Genomic DNA, 25,106 nt, shown 5'->3' with positions numbered 1-25,106 from the left:
TCATTAGTGTTCAAGGCCTCAAACCTGTTCCTGAGATGATTCTGAAATTCAGGTGGTATGAAATCAAAGTCATATTTTGGCTCCTGTGTATAATCAACTAAAGGCCATGTTACTGTTGTTGCAAATTACAAATAAATGCTACATTAATATTACTTCTAAGTATTACTTTAAAAAAAATTCCCAAGTGGAATTATAACCATAGCTATCAAAACTCAAATGAATTGCCATTGGATCAGAATGACTTATTAGTGACCTCTAATGGGTTTTCTGATGCAGTAAATCACACAGGAGGAGATTGCCCATCTTTTCCCCATGAAGCAGTGGGTGGATTCAAACTGCCACTGAGGCATTAACCGCCTGCAGACTGTACCACGAGAGCTCCCTTCACCATAGGTACATTGTTGTTGTTGTTGTGTACCATGGAGGTGACTACAGCTCCTTAAAGCACTATGAACAATGGTTCTAAATCCTGCCCAGTCCTGAGCCAGCCTCACCATCTCTGACACACCTGACCCCATTGCCACAGTCACTGTGTCAGTCTATCTCATTCGGGGTCTTCCTCTCCTACTCTGACCCTCCACCCTTCCAAGCATGATGTCCCTCTCTAATGCCCGAAGTATGTGAGATAGAGCTTCAAAATCCTTGCCTCCAAGGAGCAAAACAGGAGAAACCACAGGTCTAGGGGCTGGGAATTACAACACCTATTTTTCAGGGACAAAGTTCAGTCCATAACAAGCAGTAAAACTATTCTGTATGAAATTATGCATCTATCAAAACCCACAAAGAGTCTGTCTTAATGTAAACTATGGTTTTTTCCAGTCACTTGCTATATAGCAGAGATCCAGGCAACAGAAAGCCAACAGAAGAGTCAATGCTTTGAGTTGTTGTGTTAGAGAAGAGTACTGAGTAACAGATGTGTCTTGGAGGAAATCCAACCAGGGTGCTGCTTGAGGCTAGGGTGGTGAACTTTCATCTCACATATTTTCGACATGTTATGTGGGGCCAGTCCTCAGTAAAGGACGTAATGCTCGGAAAGGTGGAGGGTCAGTGAGAGAGAGGAAGACCCTCATAGAGACGGACTGACACAGGGTCTGTAACAGGAATCAAGAGTATCAGACATGATGCGGATGGTACAGAATCGGGCAGGGTTCAGACTGTCGTTGATAGCGTCACTATGAGTTATAGACAACTTGGTGGTATCTAACAATATAAGCCTCGTAAATTGTGAGGGAATAAATTTCTGATTGTTAAAGCTCCCCAGCTGTACTAGCTAGCCAAGACATTATCCTACAGATGCCTTCTCTTCATCACTACTGTCCTCCCTAACACCCTGGCAACCACTGATCGCATGACAATCTCTAAAGAAGGATTTGTTGAATTTTTTTAATATTATAGTTTTTGTAGATCAAACCATTTGATTCACTTTGTGGTTAAAAAAATGTTTACTGCTTAGAAAATTGTGTCAATTTTCTGATGCCGCAGCTTGCTGACATCTGAGAAATACCTAAGGCAAAGTCTTCTAATTTGGTCAGTTTAAAGTCTAATGTGTCCTACAAAAGTAGCTCCAATCCAATAAAAGAGAAAACCTGTCTGGTCTAGGAAGCACATCTTTGGGACCGGAGCACATCATAGGACAAGGGAAGAGAAGTGAGCCAGAGCCCCCCCCCCCGGTTTCTCTGTCTGGTGTTGCCGACAGGGTAGCAGGTGCGGGTTTCCTCCAGACACCTTTCACATAGAAATTGGTTCATTTTCAGAGTTTACTTACAGAGTCCGTGCAAATGACCTACTTGTGGACGGCTGAGTGACCTAATACCACTGGTTTTATTTCAGGATTTTGATATTTCAATATTTCAGGAGCCTGCTTCTGAAGGTTTGGTGTTTTTTTAAGAAGTCCATTAACTATTAAAATGAGATGTTGTTGTTCTGTGCCGTCCAATTAGAACCGACTCATAGCTAATCCCCCTGCAGGTTTTCAGAGGCTGTAAATTGCATAAGAGGAGAGAGCCCATCTTTCTCCTATGGAGCAGCTCGTAGGTTCCAACCTGTTGCCTTTGGTTTGGCAATACAATTCCTTACCACTAAGCCACCAGAGCTTCCTTAAGATAAAACCTCAAAATGTGACTGTGAAAGGGAGCTCTGCTGGCCTAATGGCAGAAGTCTGCTCTGCAATCCCAAAGGCACGTAGTTTGAGACCACCAGCTGCTCCATGGGAGAGGGAAGGGCAGTCTCCTCCCATGCCATTAACTGCCTCTGCAAACACACCAGAGGGTCAGCTATGGGTCTGTCCTGATTACAGCACACAACAACACAGTCCTGGAGGACATCATGCAGGGGAGGGGGTCAGCAGAAAAGAAAAAGAGCCTCAGTGAGAGGGATCAGCACGCATTGTGAGCGGAGGGATAGTTAAATGGGAAAGATAAGTGTGAAAAACAATATATACAAACTTTGTAAGTCAACCAGTATAAAATTTTTTTCAGAAATGTGAATGTGAGCATTAGAAATACAAAGTATATATTATAAATCCATTCTTGGTAGAATCATTAGGAAAAATAAACATTTGCTTAAAAAATAAACTCAGCAAGTGTTACTAATCAGCCAGAAGTTTTCATTTACTGTTTCCATATAAGATCATTTACTGTTTCCATATAAGATCATTTACTGTTTCCATGTAAGATCATTTATTGTTTCCATATAAGATCATTTACTGTTTCCATATAAGATCATTTATTGTTTCCATATAAATCATTTAGTATTTACATATAAGATCATTTACTGTTTACATATAAGATAAAGTGAAATACAGAAATTGTACACATTTAGTAGCTGACAGATTACTGTTTGATATGTATCAGAGAGCTGGACCGTGACCAAGGATTACAAGAAGAATTGATGTCCTTGAGTTGTGGTGCTAGAGAAGAGTATTGAAAATACTGTGGACCACCAGGAGAACAAACAGATCTCTCTTGGAGAGGGTGAAACCAAGTTTCTCCCTAGAGACTAGGATTTTGACACTCTGTCTCACGTACTTTGAACACATGACCAGGAGGGCCAGTCCTTGGAGAAGGACATCATGCTTGGAAGGATGGAGGGACAGCGCAGGAGAGGAAGACTTAAGATGAGATGGGGTGACACAGTAACTAGGGTAATGGGGCTTGGTGTGTCAGTCACTGAGACTGGGACAGGGGAGGGCAGGGTTCAGAACTGTTGTACATAGGGTCATTATGAGCTACAAACAATACATTTGACACTTAACAACAGCAGTGTATCAGAAAACCGATATGAAATATTAGAAAGGGGCCAGTTGTCACTTTCTCAAGCAAATGTCAATGCACAGAAAACTAGATTAATTTCAGAATAGACATTCTGCCTTTCAGAGGGATAACTGTATAATCAGGTTATTGGATGGAGAAGTACAGTTGTGGAAGTGTTTTCTGGAAATGATTACTGTAAGTGTACATAATCCATGAGAAAATTAGCCTTCCTTATTTCACTTGGCTGGCCTCTTTGAGTTCAACAATTAAAATTGATTTAGTGATGGTCAGTGTCGTATTTTCAAGACTGTAGGTATGAAAATAAGATAAAACTCCTGTTCTTTAAATCAGAATTTTAAAAAATTAAGTCAGCAGCATCAAAATGGAAAAAAAAAATAATGTCATGATGATCCCATTGACATCTGAATTGACAGTGGAATCAGAGCCGCTTTTTTTTTTAAATTTTTTTATTTATTTTTTTTTTTATGAAAAACAACCCAGTATGTACATGTGTTGACAGAGGAGGCATAAATAAACGTTGTTTTCATAACTCTGCTCTCCTTCAAAGAGACAGTTTAACAAGGGATGTGACTCAGTTATTTGCTAGTACACCTGTGAGTATCCTCTCTGGTCAGGTCCACATCACCGTTCATCTGTCTTGACACAGTCACAAACCTCTTCCTCTTTAATAACCCATGCTGTCATATCACTTTTATCTTTTGATTTTACTTTTTGTTTTGTTTTGTTTTATTTTCAATGAACATTCACAGGGATTCTGGGCTTTCACTCCTTCATTGCCGCACCATTCTCTCCACCCTCCTCCCCAGTTTGTTCTTCTTCCCCGCCATCCGAATGTCTGTTTTAATTGTCCAGTTGCCACAGTGCTTGTCAAAGTCAGTTCTGATTAATCTCCTTTGTCGGTGTGTCCTTTGCCATTCCCTATCACTCCTCCCTGAGAGAGACTTCACCCTGATTCATAAGGAAAAGGGGATGGCGTATTCTCTTAGCTACTTCCTGCTGAAAAGGGACGCTGTGGGTTTCAGGGTGAAGATCTTCTCTCACTACTCTAAAGGGCCCCTTTGGCAGTAGGAAACACTTTTAAAGTTGAAAATTAAGTTTTTTCTCATTTTTTGACAAGAATATGTTTTCTGTTTCATTATTTCAGTATACTGTGTGAAAGCTATCAGCTTCTAGAAGGTGGCTATAATAGGGAGAATATTGCAGCCATACCTAAATACAAGCTGCTTTTGCTTTCTGTTTTTTTATACAAGTGATCTAAGGCCATGTCCTTTAACTTTCTCTCTGCTGGGCTGCCATCTGCCTTCAGGCACTTTCTGCAGGGCTGTGTGACGTCTTCATGAGTCCCCAGTCACCTTGCTGTCATCCTCTTCCTGCGGAGACTGGAGGAGGCCCTATCCAAGGTGCCCTCTGTGAGTCCATCTTCAGAGTGCAGAACAACCGCTTGGCTGAGCTATTTCTGAACTGACCTTCAAATAAGGTTTTGTGTTTTTGTATAAACTTGAACAACTTTCATCATTTTCTAACTGTTTCTCAGTTTGAAGATCAAAAAACTTCCGCCACAGTCACTTGGGATTTGTTAGCATTACGAAGGGTTTTTTCTGAAGTTTCTTTTTCATTGTGGATAAATTCATTCATTTATCATTTTATAGTAGTTTGGTATCGGGTCCCTGGAAATCATTATTTCATTCATGGCAGCCATAGGTAAACAGATATTCACATTTCCCTTGGTCCATGAGGTTAACCTGTGTGCAATTTTCCACTTCTTACCATGTTAGAAATGATCATAGCTTCTGGTTTCCCAGTGTTTCTGTAAAACATGCATATACAGTTTCCACTTGGGAAGCTAAGAAGGATTGAACATGAAAAATTAGATGAACAGAATTTTGGGCATTTTTTTGCAGCACAGAAGATCCCCTCCATGTGGTGAAAGCACACCAATCTTCACTTAGGTTCCCATCTTTGCTGTTGCTGATTCTCCCAGTCCCTGCTGACCTGCATCTGAAGGCTTCCTTGGGGCAGTTTCTGTCACCAAGATTAACAGACGGCACATAACATAATTGTATGCAGGTCTTCCTGAAAAAGTGTTCAACTACTTTGGCTAAATACATCCTGCTCTCATCTTGTGCTGCTTTTGGTTTTCTTTCCAAAAGTAAGTGATGATCTTAAAATGTAATTAAGAATTTTTTCTTAAAATACAATTAAACATAAAAAAAGAACGTTTTTCTGCTCTGAGTGTTGTAGACCATAAAGAGAGAGGAGACAAGATTGAAATATTCCTCAGTGAAATATTTCTTATAGTACTTCTCAGAAGTAGTTCCATCTGTTAGGATTGATAATCAGTGGGCAGAATGCCCTGGGGAGACTAGGTAGACAAGTGAAGGGAAGCGGGACCAAACCCCAGAGTTGACCTGGGTAGAACCTGGGACCTCGTGTCAGACCCCTGGGAACTCCCTGCTCCCTGGGGCGGCCAGCCTCACCCAGCCTTTTGCACAGAGTCATGTCCGTGCTAACTTGCTGAACCAGAATTCTGGGATCTTTTAGGACTCAGTTGCCATTAAGGATGTGGCCGTGGACTTTACCCAGGAAGAGTGGGCTTTGCTGGATCTTGTTCAGAGGAAACTCTACATAGATGTGATGCTGGAGACCTTCATAAACCTGGCCTCTGTAGGTAAGGATGGCATCAATTTTTAATTCACTATTTTAGTGAACAGATACACATTGTATTCATTGGCCTTGCTCCAGTATCTGAGCTGAAGATAGGGAATATATGTTTAAACAGCATAGGCACCGGCACTTGCTCTATAATGTGTTTATATCCTGACTTTTTTTTTTAATTATTATTACATTTTATTAGTTTTAATGAACATTTACAGAGATTTTGGGTTCTCATTCATTCATTGCTGCACTGTTTTCTCTACTCTCCTCCCCAGTTCATTCCTCTTCCCCCCACCCCGAATGTCTGTTTTAATTGTCCAATTGCCACAGTTCTTGTCAAAGCCAGTTCTGATTAATCTCCTTTGTCAGTGTGTCCTTTGCCATTCCCTATCGCTCCTCCCTGAGAGAGACTTCACCCTGATTCATAAGGAAAAGGGGATGGCGTATTCTCTTAGCTACTTCCTGCTGAAAAGGGACGCTTTTATGAATATAAAGCTCTGTATATTAAACTGACTTTACTTCTCTTGTGGTTAAAAGCCTTAAGCTCCTTGAGTTCCCTAAGAATGAGGATTGACTTCAAGGGTCACTTTAGTACAGAGATTTCTGGTGTGGAATTTTCTCAGAGTTTTACCGTTGTTATTCTTAAATTAAATATGATATTTTGCTGCAAATAAACTCACACCCATCTTCAGAGATCCTGCATGTGAGAATACTGACTTGGCATAAAATACTGCTGCTGGTGGCGGTGGAGGTAACACTAAAGTGCCATCAAGTCGAGTACGACTCTTAGTGACCCTGTGAACAAAGATCTGAACCCTGTCCTGTCCTCTGCCACCTCATCATCCCTGACACTCTCCAGCCCATGGCCACCGTCACCGTGTCAGTCTGTCTCTTTGAGATTCTTCCTCTCCTGCTGACCCTCTGTCTCTCCAAGTATGATGTCCCTCTCCAAGGAATAGCCTCGCCTAGCAGCAGTTATAGCAGTGTTGGCACTTACTTCATTTCGAGGGGGCAGATATAACCAGGATTAGCTTAACACCTGACTCCCATGAGGTGGGGACAGCCATACCTCCCCTCCTCTTTTTACTGCCAGTCATCCCCCAAGGCCCTCTCCACTTCTGCACTGAGTTAGGTGTCTGTTGCAGTGCTCACCCCACATCCACAGATAGTTCTTACAGTGGGGTTTATTAAGGAACGGTGCAGTTTGCATCCAGAACAGTTACAACTGAGGATCAAGAATCATGTAGGTAAAGCCTCCCTACTTTAGAGCAGAACTGCTCTCTTTGGACTTGCAAGCCTCTTCTTGGCCCCTTTAGGACAGGTTCCTTTTGGTCCTGCCATCTGTCACATCCATGCTGCCACAGAGTCCCTGCAGGGCCTGTCACCCCTGGCTTTGCTGTACCACCTCTTCCAGACTTCTTGATCTAGCCATCCTCTGACCTTTTCACCCTGTTTTTTCACATACATTGTACCAGTCCAAATGAGTCACTGACACTTTGTCTACCCACAGGACAAAAACTTGAGCAAGATCACGCAGGTGTCTGCTCCAGGTGTGCATCTGATAGCATCTGATCCCAAGTACAGACCTTAGTGCAACCCAGGACCGCGTGTCAGAGCCTTTCATTCTCCCAAAGGTCCCTTTGGTTTAACACTGGTGTCCAGTGAAATTTAACTGGACAAAGATTATATCCACTTCTCACTTCCTGTTGTTGTTAGGTGCCATTGAGTCAAGTATGACCCTTCGAGACTCTGAACAACAGATCTGAATCCTGTCCTGTCATGTGCCATCCTCACACTTCCTAACACACTAGAGCCCATTCACCAGTCAGCATGTCTGACTGCCTGGTCAAGGGCCTTCCTCTCCTTTGCTGACCTGCTACCTTTCTGAGCATTATGTCCCTCTCCAAGGAATAGCCCCTCCTAGCAACAGGCCTGTATGGGAGATGAAGCCTCATCATCCTTGCCTCCAAAGAGCGCTCTGGCTACATCCTCTCCAAAACATGGCTGTTTGTTCTTTTGGCCGTCCAAGAGGTGTTCAGTGCTCTTCTCCAACACCACAACTCAAAGGTATAGATTCTAATGTCATCCTTATTCATTGTCCAGTTCTCAGAAAAATAGTAAGTGATCAGAAAAACCATGGCCGGAATCAGATGCACCTTAGTCTTCAAACAGACATCATTACTCCTGAATAATTTGGAGAGGTCGCTAACTGCAGATTTCCCCAGTGTAATATGTCTCCTGATTTCCTGACTGCTGGTACCAGAGGTGTTAACTGTGGATCTACTTCTCACTTAGCACGATTCTGTTTCAAAGACCAGGTCATTTTATGAAATCACTGTTGAGTGAGAACTGGTAGCCTTGTGCCCTCACTGTTTGTCACTGTTGAGAACTCCCACAGTGTCTCAGCCTGGGGGTGGCGTAGCAGACTCTCTTTCAGCTCCTCACCTTCCTTACCACCGTGGAGCCCCTGCAGTTGGTGGTGGTCACACTCATTGTCTCCTGCCTCTTGCCGCTTGGCCAGGGCAAGGACCCCATTCTTCCTCCACTTGCTACTTGCCATCCTGGACAGAGATTCCACTTGTCCTCTGCCCCAGTGGGGTGGCCTCACATCATGGCCCCCCTTTCTCCCTTCCTCCCTCCGTGGTACCTTCAAGCCCTTGACTGGCCTCTTCTTGACCACCTGTGACCTAGTGGCAGAACTGAGATGTTGAAGATGAAAGAGAGAAAGTATCCTATGGAGATTAGCCACCACTCCTTGTGTGATCTTTTGGCTCCTTAGGCCTCTGATATATCATTTGGGGTGGCCCCCAGAGGGCACTGCATGCCCAGCTGGGACCCAGAGTGGGGCCTGGACAATTAGAGGCACTGCCTGAGAATTTTTTGGAAGTTGTTATAAATGTGAAATGTCAGATAACAAGGTGGTTACCAAATGAGGAGCATAGATGTATTCTTGTGTTCCCTTGCCCTAAGTTTTTGTCAGAAACATAGCTAAATCTTTTAAAGGCAAGCTTCTCAGTTGTTCTCCATCCCATCAATATTTTTATTTACTGTTGACCAATCCCTTTATCACCCACCCTCCTCAAGTCCCCATTGCACCTTGCCTATTCCTTCATGCCCCCTCCGTCTACTCATCTGCTGCCCTCATGTTTCTTCCCCCTTCCGATTTTTCTGCCCCTTCTCCCTTTCTTCCGCCCCTCTTGAACAGCTGTCTTGTTCCTATTTGCTAACTGAAGTAGCCATATTGTCCTTCCGTCAGTTCCAGTTCACTCATTTAATTACAACTTCTACAATTACACATTTGTTTGCTTTTCCAGTAATCACAGTTAACCTGTCAGTTAACAGTAAGAACTCACAACTTTTTTTTTTTTTTTAATTTCAATCTTTTCTTCCTTTATTATTATGTTGCCTATTGTTCCAGTGGTGAGAATCTTCGAAGAACTCACAACTTAAACATACAATATCGTCTTGAATCTTCCCACACCTTCTCTTCCTCAGAGAAACTATTCATGGGAGTCCTTTCTTGTCCCCTTTATTTTGAGTATAAATACTTAGGAAAGTGTGTCGGCCAGCCTCATCCTGCCCTTCTCTTTCCCTGTTTAGATTGCCCATCCCTGTAAAACAATTTTTTGAGGATACAAGCATGTTCCTTAATCTGAAGAATATTCTGTTCTACTTGGAACTCTGAGCATCAGCATAAGCAATGTTGAGTCCAAGGCAAGCCATCCAGTTGCCACAATCAACACTAACTCAGCCGTGTCAGACGTCTCCTTTTTCCTCCTTGCAGCTCATCTTCGTCCCCATTTAGTCAGAGTTGGCCCATCCCTAGCCATCCAAGCTGGGTCAGTGGATACGAGATGCAGGCTTAGGAATCCACAGAACTTCTGTTCATCAGACCAGCAAACCCCCTTCCATCTCCCTCTCATTTCTAGGTCCCCAGGGCTAGGTCAGTGGGTCCCAGAGGAACATGTTTCAGCTCAGTTCATTTCCTTATTGCTGTATCTCCTCCACATCAACTCATCTGTGGACAGCAGCTGGCGGCCTCAAGCAGACATAAAAGCTGTCTCCTCCCTGGCTTCCATTGTCCTGGAAAAGGATTATTCTGATGAGTACTGACAAGTTCTATTCATTAGAATTCATAAGACTAGGATTTATTGACAAGACTAGCCAGTCCCCTGGTAGATGGTTGAGACTGGCCAGTCCCCTTGTGAAATGGTAAATAGCCCCAAGTGCAATTCTACTGATTGCACAAGCTTTTGACATATACCTCATTTGCTATTTACTCATTTCCCCTGTTAGCACATCCAGTCAGGAGTTGCACTCTTTGTTTATAATACTCAGTATTTCCATCATACATTCAGGCTGTTTTACAGCATCAGGTAGGATAAACATTCCTTCAGTGAGACAAACATATATTCAGTTACTAATCCAAATTTGATAAACATGTAACTGTTTAAAACAATCCAGTTTCATAATTCTGTTTTCCACCTCCTGGCTATTTTACCTAGATAATAAACATTTGACCTTGAGTTTCTGGCTACGTTGAGACAGATGACCCGGGCCCACCATTCCTCATGTTGGTTAACTTACTGGACTCTAATGAAAAGCCTCTCCAGTTTCTGCCTTTTTTATCCAGTTTCACTTTACCTATCCAGTTTTGTTTGTTTGTTTCGTTTTTTAATAGAACGTCATTTAATGAAAACAGAAAGAAAAATGCCATTACCTGTGATAATAACTGTCAAATAAAACCATATGCCAAGCTGTTTATAAATTTCCTCACGGGTTATGTGGTTTCTTAATGAGTTAGAGTTTGAACAAAAGCCTGCTTATGCCATTTATCAGTGGTGGCTCTAATGACCTGCCCTTCCCTTTCAGACAAGCCACAGATTTTGCTGTCTAGCTCTACGCCATCTTTCTGAGGATTCACGCACATTCATTCTCTCAGCTCTGTCATTGTCAAGACACCCACCCACTTACTTTCACTCATTTTCCCAAGCTTCCTTCACATTAGCACTGATCCCTTGGGCCAGGTCTTTCTAGCTCAGCCTAAATGGATCACATTTGATGGGTGTTTTTATCCAGTTTTCCTCTGGAAGCTTCACATGTTCACATGGATAACCCTGCTGGTTCTAACAGACCCTCGAATACCTTATGCACAGAATTGGAACTTCGCTATATATCGTACTAACAGGCCCTCAAGTTGAAACACACTCAGAATGTGACCGAGTACGAATTGCCTCCTCTAAGTAGAATCTAACTTAATGACACATATGGAGTAAAGCTTCCCCCAGTGAAGGACCTTCATTTGCCGATGTGACAAAACTCTAAATGAGAAACAGCTGCACACATCCATTGAAAACTGGAACATGGAATGTACAGAGTATTAGCCTAGGAAAATTGGAAGTTGTCAAAAATCAAATGGAGAGGAGAACATTGGTGTTGAGGGAGAAGAGCCGCCATGTCTTCCACAGCTGTAAAACCTCAGACGCAAGGCCTTCTGGCCCAGCATCTACAGATTTTAAAGCAGTTGTCCGATCCCCGAGAGGGTTGCAGATTTCTACAGAAATTATGATTCCATTAAGGATTTTGAGGATCTCCTCAAAGAAGGATCTCCTCAAGGAAAGGTGCCATCTTTCAAAGGGCAAAGTAATTTTGGAATGTAAAGAATTTCTTTGGATGGAATTCCATGAACATTGTCACTGCCCCTATGTTCCTGAACTGTGAAACATGACTGTGTGACTATTAACAGATTTTTAAAAGTGAAATTGAATGCATAAAGTTTGACATCAAAGGCATTAATGTGCTGTGATGGACTAATATTAGCTATTATATCAGACAGTCATATGATTGGCAATGCCAGGAATGAGTCAAAGAATGAAGCCGCACTCACCATTAAAATAGGATTGCAGGATCTATCCTAAAGTACGGTGTTGTCATGGATATGATCCTTAAGCATATAAGGAAGTATTACAACTATTATTCAAATATATGCACCAAAGGCAAAGATGAAAGAATTGAAGATTTCTCCTGACTTTTGAGTCTGTAAATTAATCAAACATATGCTCAAGGTACATTAATAATTTTTTAAAAGCATATGAATTGGCAAAGAGTAAAATTATGTCTATTTTCTATTTTCCTGTATATAGTAAATTCCAAAGACATAGTGGTTCTAATTGACTGCTTGAGTTAAGCAGGAGGGTACAAGATAAGAAAACAAAAAAACACTTGAATCCCTCTAGAGTGACAAAGGAAATAAAGCAATGTCTCTTACAAGAGCTACCTAAAAGGTGAAAGAAATATTTAGGAATAAATCTAACTAGAGATAGAAAAAACCTAAACAACAAAAACTACAAAACACAACTAAAGAAAACTCCGAGACCTAGCATGCTCATGGATTGGAGGACTTTACATTGTGAAGATGGCCAACACTGCCAGAGGGATCTGCAGGAACAGTGCAATCCCAGTCCAGATCCCATCACCATTTTTCAAAGAGATGGAAAAAGTAATCACAACTTCTTATGGAAAAGGAAAGAGACTTCAAATAACCATTTTAGATGGCTAGCTATTTGTGAAAGATCTTGGCTTGCTTCCCTCATTTATTGGGGTTAATCAAATAGAAAGTGGCCTTCAAGGACAGTTATGGAGAATTCTAACACTAGTACTTAATTCTGACACATCTAACATTTGCTTTTTGAAAGCAAAGTCATAAAAAGTAAATGTGTTTACTGCTTTTATAAAAATTATAGAGAAGAACTTAACAGGAAATTTTTTTTTCTCTAAGAGCAACTTTAATTTTTTTAAATAATTTTAATGAACATTTACAGAGAATTTGGATTTCCATTCATTCATTGCTGCACTTCTCTACCCGCCCAGCCTTCTCCCCCTGCCCCCCAGTTGGCTCCTCTCTTTCAAAAGTAAAAGAAAGACTCCCTCCCTGGCACACTATCCCCCCGCACCCCTCCCGCCGCCCCAAGTACATTCCACTATGCAACCTTAATTGTGGACTCTTGTGATAACCATAATACCCTATCATACATCGCTTTTAAATTATTCAGTCCCTCATCTGTTTCAGTGCAGTATACACAATTTATCCAGTTTTTCTCACTCTTACCCCCACCCTGATATCAGTCCCATTTTACAGCAGTGGCACCATGCAATATTTGTCCTTTTGCGACTGAGATATTTCACTCAGCATAATGTCCTCCAGGCTCACCCATTTTTAACAATATTGAATGAGTTTCTTGTTTTTCAATGCAGCATAGTATCATAGTATTCCATTGTGTGAATATACCACAGCTTCTCTATCCATTCATTGATGGGCACTTGGGTTGTTTCCAACTCCTTGCTGTTGTGAACAGAGCTGCAATAAACATGGATGTGCATAGGAAATTTTTAAAAGTAACACAAGTTTTCCTTTCAATAGTCCTTGGGTAGTTATGACAGAATAGCTTCCACTTCTTGTTTGTTTCATTGAACAAGGATATTGGTCCAAAGTTTTGTTTGGTTTTAGTGTCTGCTTCTGCCTCCCCTTCTGTCTGATTGGCTTCCTCCAAGGCCACCAGCTCTTAGTGCTCCATGGATTGAACTGCTGTAGGAATCATGTGGAGGAGGGTACCACTTCCACAGAAGGAGGAAGCCCTCATTCTTGTCTGCTAACCTGATCATGGCCACTTGGGTAGAGATCACTAAGCTGCTTGAGGAACCGTCTCCACTTCCACCATATCTATCACATGAGCTTCTTGTAATCATCACAGCAACTGCTTCCACCATCATATGGGGGCCCTCATGTAGGTGGAGCACTAGGTGAGTTACCATCCCTCTCACACGAATCTCGGTAGGAGCCTCCACGTGGACAATCTGAATAGTCACAATCACGACCACAGCCATCTCTGTCACTGTAGCCTCTGGATGGATAGTCTTCACGTGAACTGGAATGACCATTATCTTGGTGGTGGTGCATAATCTCTTGTATCTCAAGAGCTTGGGTCATCTCTCCTTGAATCTTTATTAGAATATCCATCATCTCTTGGGCACAAATAAACATCTCTTCGAGAAGACAAAGGTTCCCTTCTTGGTGGACCTCCATAACTGTCTCTTCTACATGATAACAGGTGCTCTTCCCACTGCAGCTTTCAACTGGTCCTGAAGAGGCTGATCTTGTAGGAGGAGGCCCTCCACTTCATGGTGGTGGTCCCCTTTTTACTGGCAGTGGTCCCAGGAAGAACTCATGTTAAAATTCATAGAATAGCCACCATCTTCCATGTGAACCCCACATGAAGAGGGTCCCCTGGTTCCTCCAATTCCTCCTCTTCCACATTGAAGACCTCTTGGAGGACCTCTGCTTCTTGGAGGTGAAGGGTGTCCACACCTACCACTTTCAAATGTTGCTTTAGTGGCTTTTTCCACCTTGATGACCTTTTCATCTAAGGACTCTCCATTCATATCTCTGGCTCCATCTTTGGCATCCGCTGGGCTTTCAAAGGTGACAAAAGCAAATCCTCTTGATTTGTTGGTTTATCAAAAGCACTTCTACCATTCATCCAAATACCATTTGCCAAATACCCCTTCCAGGGCTTTCTCATTTGTTTCTGTACCAAGCCGTCCAATGAGGAGCTTTCCTAGGCAATGAGCTTCACCCATTTTTCCCCAGGGGTGTGTATTGCAGACCAGATGACTGTTCCAAGCTCCTTCAAGCTCACCAATTGGCGCTTTGATGAGGCTCTGCACGAGGGCTTGCCAGTGGGTCAGAGAACTAGAAGGAGACAGCACTCGCACAACTGCATGACCTCTGGAAAATGTCCTGATTGATGTAGGAAGCATCAAAAGGAATGAAGGGAGCACCCACTCACTTTGTCAGAAAAGAATTGGTCAACACTGAATCATTTCAGGAAGTGGCATATGAGAACTAATGGAAATAAGCAAAGCCAAAGCTGTACTGGAGGTAAAAAATCCAGCAATTGATGGAATACCCATTGAGGGATTTGGACAAATAGATGCAGCCCAGGACATATTCACTAGCATCTGCCAAGACATTTGGAAGATGGTACCTAGCCAACTGACTGGAAGAGATTCCTTTTTGACCTCATTCAGAAAAGAAAAAAAAAAGTTAATCCAACATATTATAGAAATTACTGAAGAATATCATTGATAGCACATGCAGATAAAATCCTTCTGACAATTATGAAATAACTGGAAAAATAATATTGATAGACTATGGCATGAAAGAGACCACTGCTAATGTCAGGTGGATCTTGACTGAGTGTTGAAAATACCAGAAAGCTGATTACTTGTGCTCTAAAGGCATTTGACTGTGTGGATCATAACACATTATGGTTAACACTGAGAAAAATGGGAATCCTGTATCTATACTGTGCTCGTGTGAAACCTGTGCATAGACTAAGAAGCTCCCCAACAGAACAAAGGAGCACTGCATGGTTTAAAATCAGGAAAGGTGTATATCAGGGTTGTATCCTTTACTTGTATCTAGTCAGTCTCTGGTGATGCCTTTGAGCTGTGGTGCTGGAGAAGAGTTTTGAACATACTATGGACTGAACATACCATGGACTGCCAGAACTAACAGACCTGTCCTGAAGAGGATGAAACCAACCTACTCCTTAGAGGCAAGGATTTTGAGACTCCATCTCACATACTTTGGACATGTAAGCAAGAGGGAAGGGGATCTCAAAGGTGCATGGTTCAAATCCACCAGATGCTCCAATGGAGGAGAGGCAATCAATGCCAGTTGGATCCAATTTGACACCTGATCCAGGCCATGGACTTTGCAGTTACTTGCTATGCATCAGAAAGCTGGACAGTGACTAGAGATGATAGAAGAATTGATGCCTTTGAGTGGTGGTTCTAGAGAAGTGTATTGACTATACCATGGACTGCTAAGACAACAAACAGGCTTGTCCTAGAGAGGATGAAACCAGGATGCTCGTTGGAGACAAGGATTCTGAAGCTTCGTCTGACATACCTTGGACATGTTGCAAAGCGGGACCAGTCCTTGGAGAGGGTGGAGGGACAGTGCAGGAGAGGAAGACCCCCAATGAGATGGATTGGTTCAGTGACTGGGATAATGGGATAGGTGTGTAAGAGACAATAAGATTGGCACAGGATAGAGCAGGGTTTAGGGCTGTTGTACATCTGAGTTGCAGGCAACTCAACGGCTCATAACAACTACAACAACAACCAGGAGGGGCCAGTCTCTGGAGAAGGATAGCGAACGTGCTTAGAAAGGTCAAGGGACAGTGCAGGAGAAGGAGACAGCTATTGTGCACAGGGCCACTATGAGTCACAAGGAACTAGACAACACATTCGGTATGTATACTAGCAAATCATTGGAGAAGCTGGCTGATAAGAAGAATGTAGCATCAGGATTAGAGAAAGACTCATCAACAACCTGCATTATGCAGATGACACACCTTGCTTGTAGAAAAGGAGGATTGCTTGAATGTAGCACTTGCTGCAGAAGACCAAACACTATAAAGCCTTTAATATGAATTAAAAATAATCCTCACCATAGACCAAATCGGCAACATCATGATAAATAGAGAAAAGACTAAAGCTGTCTTTGATTTCCTTTTGCTTGGATCCACGATCAGCCTCATGATAGCAGCAGTCAAAAAATTAAGACATGTTGCCCGAAGAAACCTGCTGTCACAGAACTCTTTAAAGTGATAAAGAGCAAGGATCTCCGTTTAAAGACTGAGGTGTTATTTAGCCATGATATGATCCAGTTGTTCTGATCTAAGCCATGATATTTTTAGCTGTTCCACTATGTCCACCATAAGGTTGTTGAGTCATGGTTGACTTGATGGCACCTAACATTATAAAAAGCTAAGGAAAGGCTTAAACACAGATAGGATTCATTTTGGAAGTTTAATGAGGATGAAGAGGGGGAGAGAGTAGAGCAAAAAATAAATTAGAAGAACGAGAAAAGTATACAGTAAGGAGTTGGTTTAACTCAACTCTGCTGTCAGGTTAGAACCAAATCATAGCTAAGCCTCCAGTGATTTTCAGATTTGTATTACACGGGAAGATGTTGTCAGTCTTTCTAAGGTGGAGCTGATGGTGGGTTCTAACCTCCAGAGGCTCCACATTTGTGTTTGCAGCACAACTCCACACAGGCTGTGGCAGCAGAGCTCTTTGAGAGATTGATGAGACACTGCAGTTAGTTAATTAATGTTAGAATCAGTGTCTGAAAGATTGTATGGAAAGCCAGTCTTAATTTGTAAACCTTCACATTAATATAAAAACTAATAACCTTGCAGAAAGGGACAAAAACTTAAAGTACTTACTGAAGAAGATCAAAGACCCAAACCTCCATAGGGTGTACAGCTCAACATCAAGAAATCAAAAATCTTCTGTTACGATAGATGGAGCAGATTAACATTGTCAAGGATTTCCTTTTACTTGGGTCAACAGTCAACATCCATGGTAGCAGAAGTCAGTAAGTCTAAAGACATGTTGCATTTGGCATTTCTGCTGTTAGGGACCTCATAAAGTGCTGAAGAGCAAAGATATCAGTTTAAAGACTAAGGTGAGCCTGACTGTAGCCATTATATTTTCACATACTTTGGACATGTTGCTAGAAGGTGCTATTCCTTGGAGAAGAACATGATGCTGGGAAGGGTGGAGGGTCGGCAAAGGAGAGGAAAACCTTCAACCAGGTAGACTGAAATGGTGACTGCTGCAATGATCTCTTGTGTGTTAGGAAGTGTGAGGATGGCACGTGATAGAATAGGGTTCAGATCTTTTGTTCATAGAGTCGCTGTGGGTCATACCAACTTGATGGCACCTAACAACAATAACATGCATGTGAAACTTGGACATTGGCAAAAGAAGACAAAAGCAGAATTGATCCCTTTGGATTGTGGTGTTCCCAAAGAGTATTGAATATCCCAGAACTGCCAAAAGGACAAGTAAATCTGTCTGGCACATAGTTTCACCAGGGTGATCCTTGGTGCAAAGGTGGTAAAACTACATCCCACTTACTTTGGGACTTTTCAGGAAGGGCCAGCCCTTGGAAATTTACATCCTGCTTGGAAAAGTGGATGGTTAGAAAAAGAGAGGAAACCCCTCCATGAGACGGATGGAACAGTGACTGCAACATGGACATGAGAAGTGCAGATGGTCAGGATGCACAGGGCAGGGCAGGGTTGCTATGTGGTGTTCACAGAGTGGTTAGGAGTCAGTCCACTTCATGGCACCCAGCCACAATAGTCCACTGCTGCAAGCATGCTGTGCTAATCCTACATAGGTCAGCAACCAAAATAACCACACATAAATCACGTTTCTCATCCCATATCCATTCTCTTTTTGCAGGCCTATTGCTACTAACTGGTGTAGGGTCCTCTGGTCTTCTAGCTGTCTTGGTGTTACAGCTCTTGACTCACATTAAAACTCCTTCTAGAAGCTCCTTGTCTTCTCTATCTGCCTCTTCCTTCCTTCTGCTTATCCTCCTACTTTGTTTTGCTTTTCCTGCCCCTGAAACCTTGGTGGAGTTAACAGCCTATCCTTGCCAGTTTCAAGGTATTGCCCTCCTGCCAAGGTCACCATCTGACCAGTCCTCTCTTAACTGGCCACAGAAAATTAATTAGCACATGTAAAGTTAATTTACATATCTGTTGGCCAATCCCTGCACAATGCATACTGGTCAGAAGGCAGAGTACAGTCAAGAGCCAGACAAAAACCGAACTAAATTGTTTACAATTTACAGGGAAAATTAACAAACCTATTTATGCAAAACTTATACTTGGACCAGAAGGCAGTCGTCAGAATCGAGCAAGGGAATACTGCATGGTTCAAAATTGGGAAGGTTGTACACCAGGGATGTGTCTTATCTCCATACCTTTTCAATCTATACATAGAACAGATTATCTGGGAGGCTGGACTCAATGAGGAGAAATGTGGCATCAGGATTGGAGGAAGACTCATCAACAACCTGCGTTATGCAGATTAAACAACCCTACTTGCTGTAACTGAGGAGGACCTGAAGTGCATGCTGCAGAGGGTCAAGGACTGCGGCCTTCAGTGTGGATTGAAGCTCAGTATCAAAAAAACAATTTCTCACCACTGGGCCAATTTGCAGCATCATAATGGATGGTGAAGAGATTGAGATTGTAAACAACTTTAGTTTCCTTGGCTCCACAATCAACAGTCTTGGCACCAGCAGCCAGGAAATTAAAAAGATATATTGTGTTGGAAAGTCTGCTGTCAGAGATCTCTCCAAAGAACTGAAGAGCAATGATGTCAGTCTGGAGACTAAAGTGTGCCTGATCCAGGCTGTGGTCTTTGCAGTCACTGACTGCATCAGAGAGTTGGACAGTGACTTGGGATGATGGAAGAAGAATTGATGCCTTTGAGCTGTGGTGTTGGAGAATAGTATTGAATATACCATGGACTGCTAAGAAAATGAACAGGTTCATCCTGGAGAGGATGAAGCCAGGCTGCTCCTTGGAGGCAAGTATTCTGAAGCTTCATCTGACATACTTTCAATAGGTTGCAAGGAGGGACCAGTCCTTGGAGAGGGATGTCATACTTGGGAGGGTAGAGGGGCAAGGCAGGAGAGGAAGACCCTCAGATGGATTGATTCAGTGACTGGAGTAATGGTGTGTCAGAGACAATAAGATTGGCACAGGATAGAGCAGGGTTGCAGGGTTTAGGGCTGTTGTACATAGGGTCGCTATGAGTCGCAGGCGACTTGACGGCACATAACAAGAACAATGGGGTAGAAAATGAAGGCAAAGTTAATTCTTCAGGGCTTAAGGGAATATCTCTCAAGATATTTTTCCAAAGAGGCAAGGCCACATAAGAAGAACTCATTTCAACACCTTCGCTATTGAATTTATATTCATTGTTCTTCATTGTCTTCCCTCATGATAAATCTTTTCTCATGAAGTGATGTCAACTATACACATTTGTTCTCTCAGAGAAGTGTAAGAAATACCTGAAGGGAGCTCTGGTGGCCTAATGGCAAAAAACTGTGCTGCAATCTTGAAGGTGTGTGGTACAAATCCACCAGATGCTCCACTGGAGAAGGAGGGGCATCTCCTCCTCTGCCAGATGCATCAGATTCGATGGTACACAACAAGGAAAAAAGGAAATATCTGAGTAGAGTAGAGATAGACCTCATTCAGACCGTTTAAGACAAGAGAATCAGGAAAGAAACTCTTGCAGGATCATCCTTATATGGAGGACATTCCATTTTAATAAATTAGGAATCATCCCTTTGAGGTTTAGGAAACAGATTATTAGATATTGGAGCTACTTTTCTGACATGCTTTGATCATTTTACATTTTCATGGAGAAAGACCATTTCTTTTTCATGGTACATGTCTAATAGTTGTGGGGGGGTTTTTTGAGGTTGTTAATAGTTAAAGCTTGCTCCGCTCCACAATCAACACTCTTGGCATTAGTAGTCAGAAATTCAAAAGATGAATTGCATTAGGGAAATCTGCTGACCTTTTCCAGAGTACTGAGAAGCAACAATGTCAGTCTAGAAACTAAGGTGCACCTGATCCATTCCATTGTCTTCACAGTTCCTTGCTATACATCAGAGAGCTGGATAATGACTAAGGAGGATAGAAGAATAATTGATGCCTTTGAATTGTGATGCTGGAGAAGAGTCATGAACCATGGGCCACCAAGAAAACAAATTGGTCTGTCTTGGAGAGGGTGAAATCAGATTTCTTCTTGGAGGCTAGGATTTTGAAGCTCTGTCCCACATACTTTAGGCATGTAACCAGGAGGGACCAATCTTTGGAGAAGGATGTCATGCTCAGAAGGGTGGAGGGACAGTGCAGGAGAGGAATACCCTTGATGAGATTGATTGATACAGTAACTAGGGCAATGGGGGTAGGCATGTCGGAGTCAGTGAGACTAGCTCAGCACAGGGCAGGCTTCAGAGCTGTTGTACATAGAGTCACTGTGAGTAGCAGGTGACTCGACAGCACATAACAACAATCATAATTACACAGTTTCTATCACTAAAGCTCTCAGTCCTCATGGAAGTGTTTCATAGTGAACTGTTTTTGTTTTGTTGTGGCTTTTATATTTTACCATTGCCAAGGTCCTGAAACAGTAAAAATGCATCAATCTTCTTTTTGCCCACAGCTACTTTTTTTCACCTTATAATTTTTCTCCCTTTTGTTTTCCATTGCCAATCTGTTTGAATCATTGAGTCAGTTTCTCAAAACCTTACCAATGAAGAACATTTATCCAGTGAACATCTAATAAGGCAGTTAATGAAGATTGGCAACAAAAAGTTTGACGAAACCTACAGATTGCAAGGCATTGAGGATCAGCACAAACACCAGGGGGCACATATCAGGTGAGTTTTATTCACTGAAAGTAGTGTCAAGAGACATTTTTAAGGTGTCGTGCTATTAAATATCTATTCATAAAACCCAAACCAAACCCTCTGCATTTGAGTCCATTCTGATTTATGATGACTCTCTGGGACATAATAGAACTCTCCCATCAGATTTTCAAGGCCATAAATCTTTAAAGAAGCAAATTGCCACCTTTTTCTCCTGCAGAGCAACTGATGAGTTATATAGCTGTCAGCTGCTTCAGGGCACATACAAACATATGTATGTATTTATAAGAATTAAAATGTGTTTACAGGATTTTCCAATATAATAGTTTCATAAATGTGACTCAGATATTGAATCTTTGAAACCTATTTCAGTTACACACAATTATCTAAAAGCCTACATTTGAGAAACACTGTGACAGTAATGATTCTTATCTCTACTAGATGATAGAACCTATGAAATACAAGACAACTCAGGGCAAAAGCCATACATATTTACTGTGCTTGATAATGTTGACATGGTAACACATTTATTTCCAACAGCACGGTGCTTGTTTTTAATAGAGGGCATACGGAAGTGAGTCCTCATGAAAATAAAGAAGACAATCACTATGGGAAAACCTTCAGTCAGTCTGCAAATCTTCCTGTGTTCAAAACAACTATTCCTGAACAAGATACTTCTGAATGTCATGAGTTGGGAAAAACCTTCATGGATCATTTATTAATTGACCGTTATGTCAGATCTCATACTGGTTTCAGTACCTATCAAAATAAGGAATGTGGAGAAGCCTCCTGTTACCTAAGCCCTCCTGTGAAAACTGTTACTGAAGAGAAATCTTGTGAATTTCATGGATATGGGGCAGATTTCTATACTTTCTCCTCTTCTCAGACACATATGGAAGATCCTAAATATGAATTTAAAGACTGTCGGGAAACTTATACACCTCCTTCATCTCTCATGTTATATGAAACATTTCACAGGGGAAATGAGCCTTATGAAAGTCAGGAAGATGGGAGAGCATTAACTTTTTCCTCATCCCTCACTGAACATACACAAATTCCCAGTGGAGAGAGGCCTTTTGAATGTAAGGAATGTGGGAAAGCCTTTGATTATCTCTCAGATCTCAGTAGACATGTAAGGACTCACAGTGGGGAGAGGTCCTATGAATGTAAGGAATGTGGAAAAGCCTTTAGTCAGTCCTCACACCTATGTGACCATATGAGATCTCACAGGGGAGAGAAGCCTTATGAGTGTAAGGACTGTGAGCAAACCTTTCGTTATTTTTCAAACCTCACCAGACACAATAAAATCCACAGTGGAGAGAGGCTTTATGAATGTAAGGAATGTGGGAAATCCTTCAGCTGTTCCTCAAACCTCACTACACATATAAGAACTCACAATGGAGAGAGGCCGTATGAATGTAAGGAGTGTGGGAAAGCCTTTGGTCGGTCTTCGTCCCTCACTAAACATGTGAAAACTCACAGTGGAGAGAGGCCTTATGATTGCAAAGTGTGTGGCAAAGCCTTTAGTCAGCTGGCTCACCTCACTCTCCACATAAGAGTTCACACGGGAGAGAAGCCTTATGAATGCATGGAATGTGGAAGGGCTTTCAGTCAGTCCTCTCACCTCACTACACATATTAGAACTCACAGTGGAGAGAGACCTTATGAATGTAAGGAATGTGGGAAGGCCTTTAGGTGTTCCTCATCCCTAATTAATCACGTAAGAACCCACAGTGGAGAGAGACCTTATGAGTGCAAGGAGTGTGGGAAAGCTTTCAGTAAACTGGCAAATCTCTCTCTGCATTTAAGAGTCCATACTGGAGAGAAACCTTATGAATGTATGGAATGTGGGAAAGCCTTTAGTCAGTTAGCCCACCTCACTGATCACATACGAACTCACAGTGGAGAGAGGCCTTACGAATGTAAGGAATGTGGGAAAGCCTTCAGTCACTCCTCCTCCCTCACTAACCATTTAAGAACACACAGTGGTGAAAAGGCATATGTGTGTAAGGAGTGCGGGCGAGCATTTAGTCAGTCTTCATCCCTAACGAAACATACAAGAACCCACAATGGAGAGCGAGCTCATAGGTATAAGGCCCATGGAAAAGTCTATAGTTATTTCTCCTCCCAATGTAAACCTAGTAACTCACAGTGGACAGAGCCTGTGTGAATGTAGGGGATGTGGGGAAGTCTCCCCTCAATCTCTGGAACATACTGAAGAGCATTTGTGTAAGAAATGTTGGGTAAGTTTTATTTCTAATAATTTCCCAAACCTGAAAGAATAAACATGGCCCAGAATCCATGTAACTGTAAGGAATGTAGGAAAATAAAATTACCCAGAATGAACACGTGAGAAATCACACTGCAGAGATGGCAGGTCAGCGTGAGGGGCCTAGGAACATCTTCATGATTAATCTTATGAATGTAAAGATGGTGGGAGCCTTTAGTGTCCCTCTTCCCTCAGGACACCCATGAGACCTCATGCACTGGAGAGACCCGTGACTGTCTGCTTTGTGAACAAGCCTTCAGCCACATTCTCCTTTCTGTGCACAAAGAAATTCATGCCAGGGAAAAAAGCTACTCCGATTCGCAGATGCAGGCTTTACCATTCCCTTATTCCTGTGTGCACAGATTTTCCTCTTTATTTTCTGATGAGATATTAACGTGATAAATATTGCTCTAAGTACTACCCTTCTTATTCTAGAATGTGAATTTTTATAAGTAGCCATTGTATTTTGACTCATTTGTGTAAATTTTTTTAAGAAAATCTCATCAACACAAGTGTGTTGAGGTTTTTTTTTATCAACTATATTAAAAATCAGTATTGTATGAGAATATAAAGCATCCTTCTCACTGTAGAACATTTTAACAGGAAAATGTATTCCCAAAGAGAAGTCACTTAGAACCTCACAACCCTTGCTATTTCAGTTATTTCCTTTCAGCTTACTTGAGTGCAAAAACGAGATTTCTTAACAAAATCAATATTCTCCTGTGTTTAGTGTTCAAGTAAGTGTTTACATTGCATCTAATTTCTGTTTCTAACTTAAGTCATTATTCTTGGATTAGTAGTGAGGAAACAGCAGAAGGTTTTCATTCCAATTACCACCATCAAACAACAACAAAAGTGTCCCTGTCTTAAAAAAGGGCATGAGAATTGGGATTCTCATGGAAGGGTAGGCCAGTGGTTATAAGGGACACACACCCAGCCCCAGTGTGACCCAGCTCCAGTGGAGCTTCTGTCTTGGATAGGCTCAAAGCCTGTGGTGAGTGACAAAGTCCTGCTTTTGGCAATCTGGCCATCCAAAAGTATGTGCTGCACCAGAACCTGAGGCTGGTGGGCTGAGCTGGACTGGATTAGTGACTGCTCCACAAGCTGGTAAGAACACCCACTTCATGGCTTGAAGATGAAGGGAGAGAATCTAAGTTTCTTCAATAGTTGGGATAAGACAGGGGCTATTGGACCTGAAGGCTTATCCAGTGCACTGCGTCCATTATTACATAGAAGTATGCCACTGACCGTCTTGCAAAGTCTCATTTCTCACTGTCATCAATAAAATTCCTAACTAGCCCGTCATTGGGATACTGAGACTGTAAATTCTGTGGACGGAGATTGCCGGCCTTTCTCCTGTGGAGCTGCTGGTGGATTCACACTACCAGAGAAGCTCAGCCACAACCCCAAAATCCCCCTTGTAGCCTCAAGTGTCAGGGACCAAAAGGAAGAGAAGCTTCCAAATAACCTTCCCTTACAACTGCAGTTCCCTTTTGGAAGATCATTCCATGGCAATCCCTGGGCAGCATAGTGTCTACTGATACAGTGATGGTGAAAACTCTGACAGCGCTCTCCAGGAAGAGAGTTAAAG

General features: G+C 42.2%; 1 protein-coding gene and 1 pseudogene across 1 annotated transcript; one reads left to right on the top strand and one right to left on the bottom strand.

The window, feature by feature from the left end:
* Positions 1-1,118: 1,118 nt before the first annotated feature.
* On the top strand, positions 1,119-23,416 carry LOC102867131 (zinc finger protein 699-like). The gene is made up of 4 exons (XM_006900837.1): positions 1,119-1,130; positions 5,814-5,940; positions 14,575-14,663; positions 22,133-23,416. The coding sequence occupies exons 1-4, from the start codon at positions 1,119-1,121 to the stop codon at positions 23,414-23,416; spliced, it is 1,512 nt and encodes a 503-aa protein (XP_006900899.1).
* Positions 13,431-14,564, bottom strand: LOC102852887 (annotated as a pseudogene).
* Positions 23,417-25,106: the final 1,690 nt, after the last annotated feature.

This window comes from Elephantulus edwardii, unplaced genomic scaffold, assembly GCF_000299155.1.
Source record: "Elephantulus edwardii isolate Elephantulus edwardi_28Jun2011 unplaced genomic scaffold, EleEdw1.0 scaffold00296, whole genome shotgun sequence".
In the NCBI taxonomy this organism is placed as follows: Eukaryota; Metazoa; Chordata; class Mammalia; order Macroscelidea; family Macroscelididae; genus Elephantulus; species Elephantulus edwardii.
This window is presented reverse-complemented; position numbering and strand designations above follow the sequence as displayed.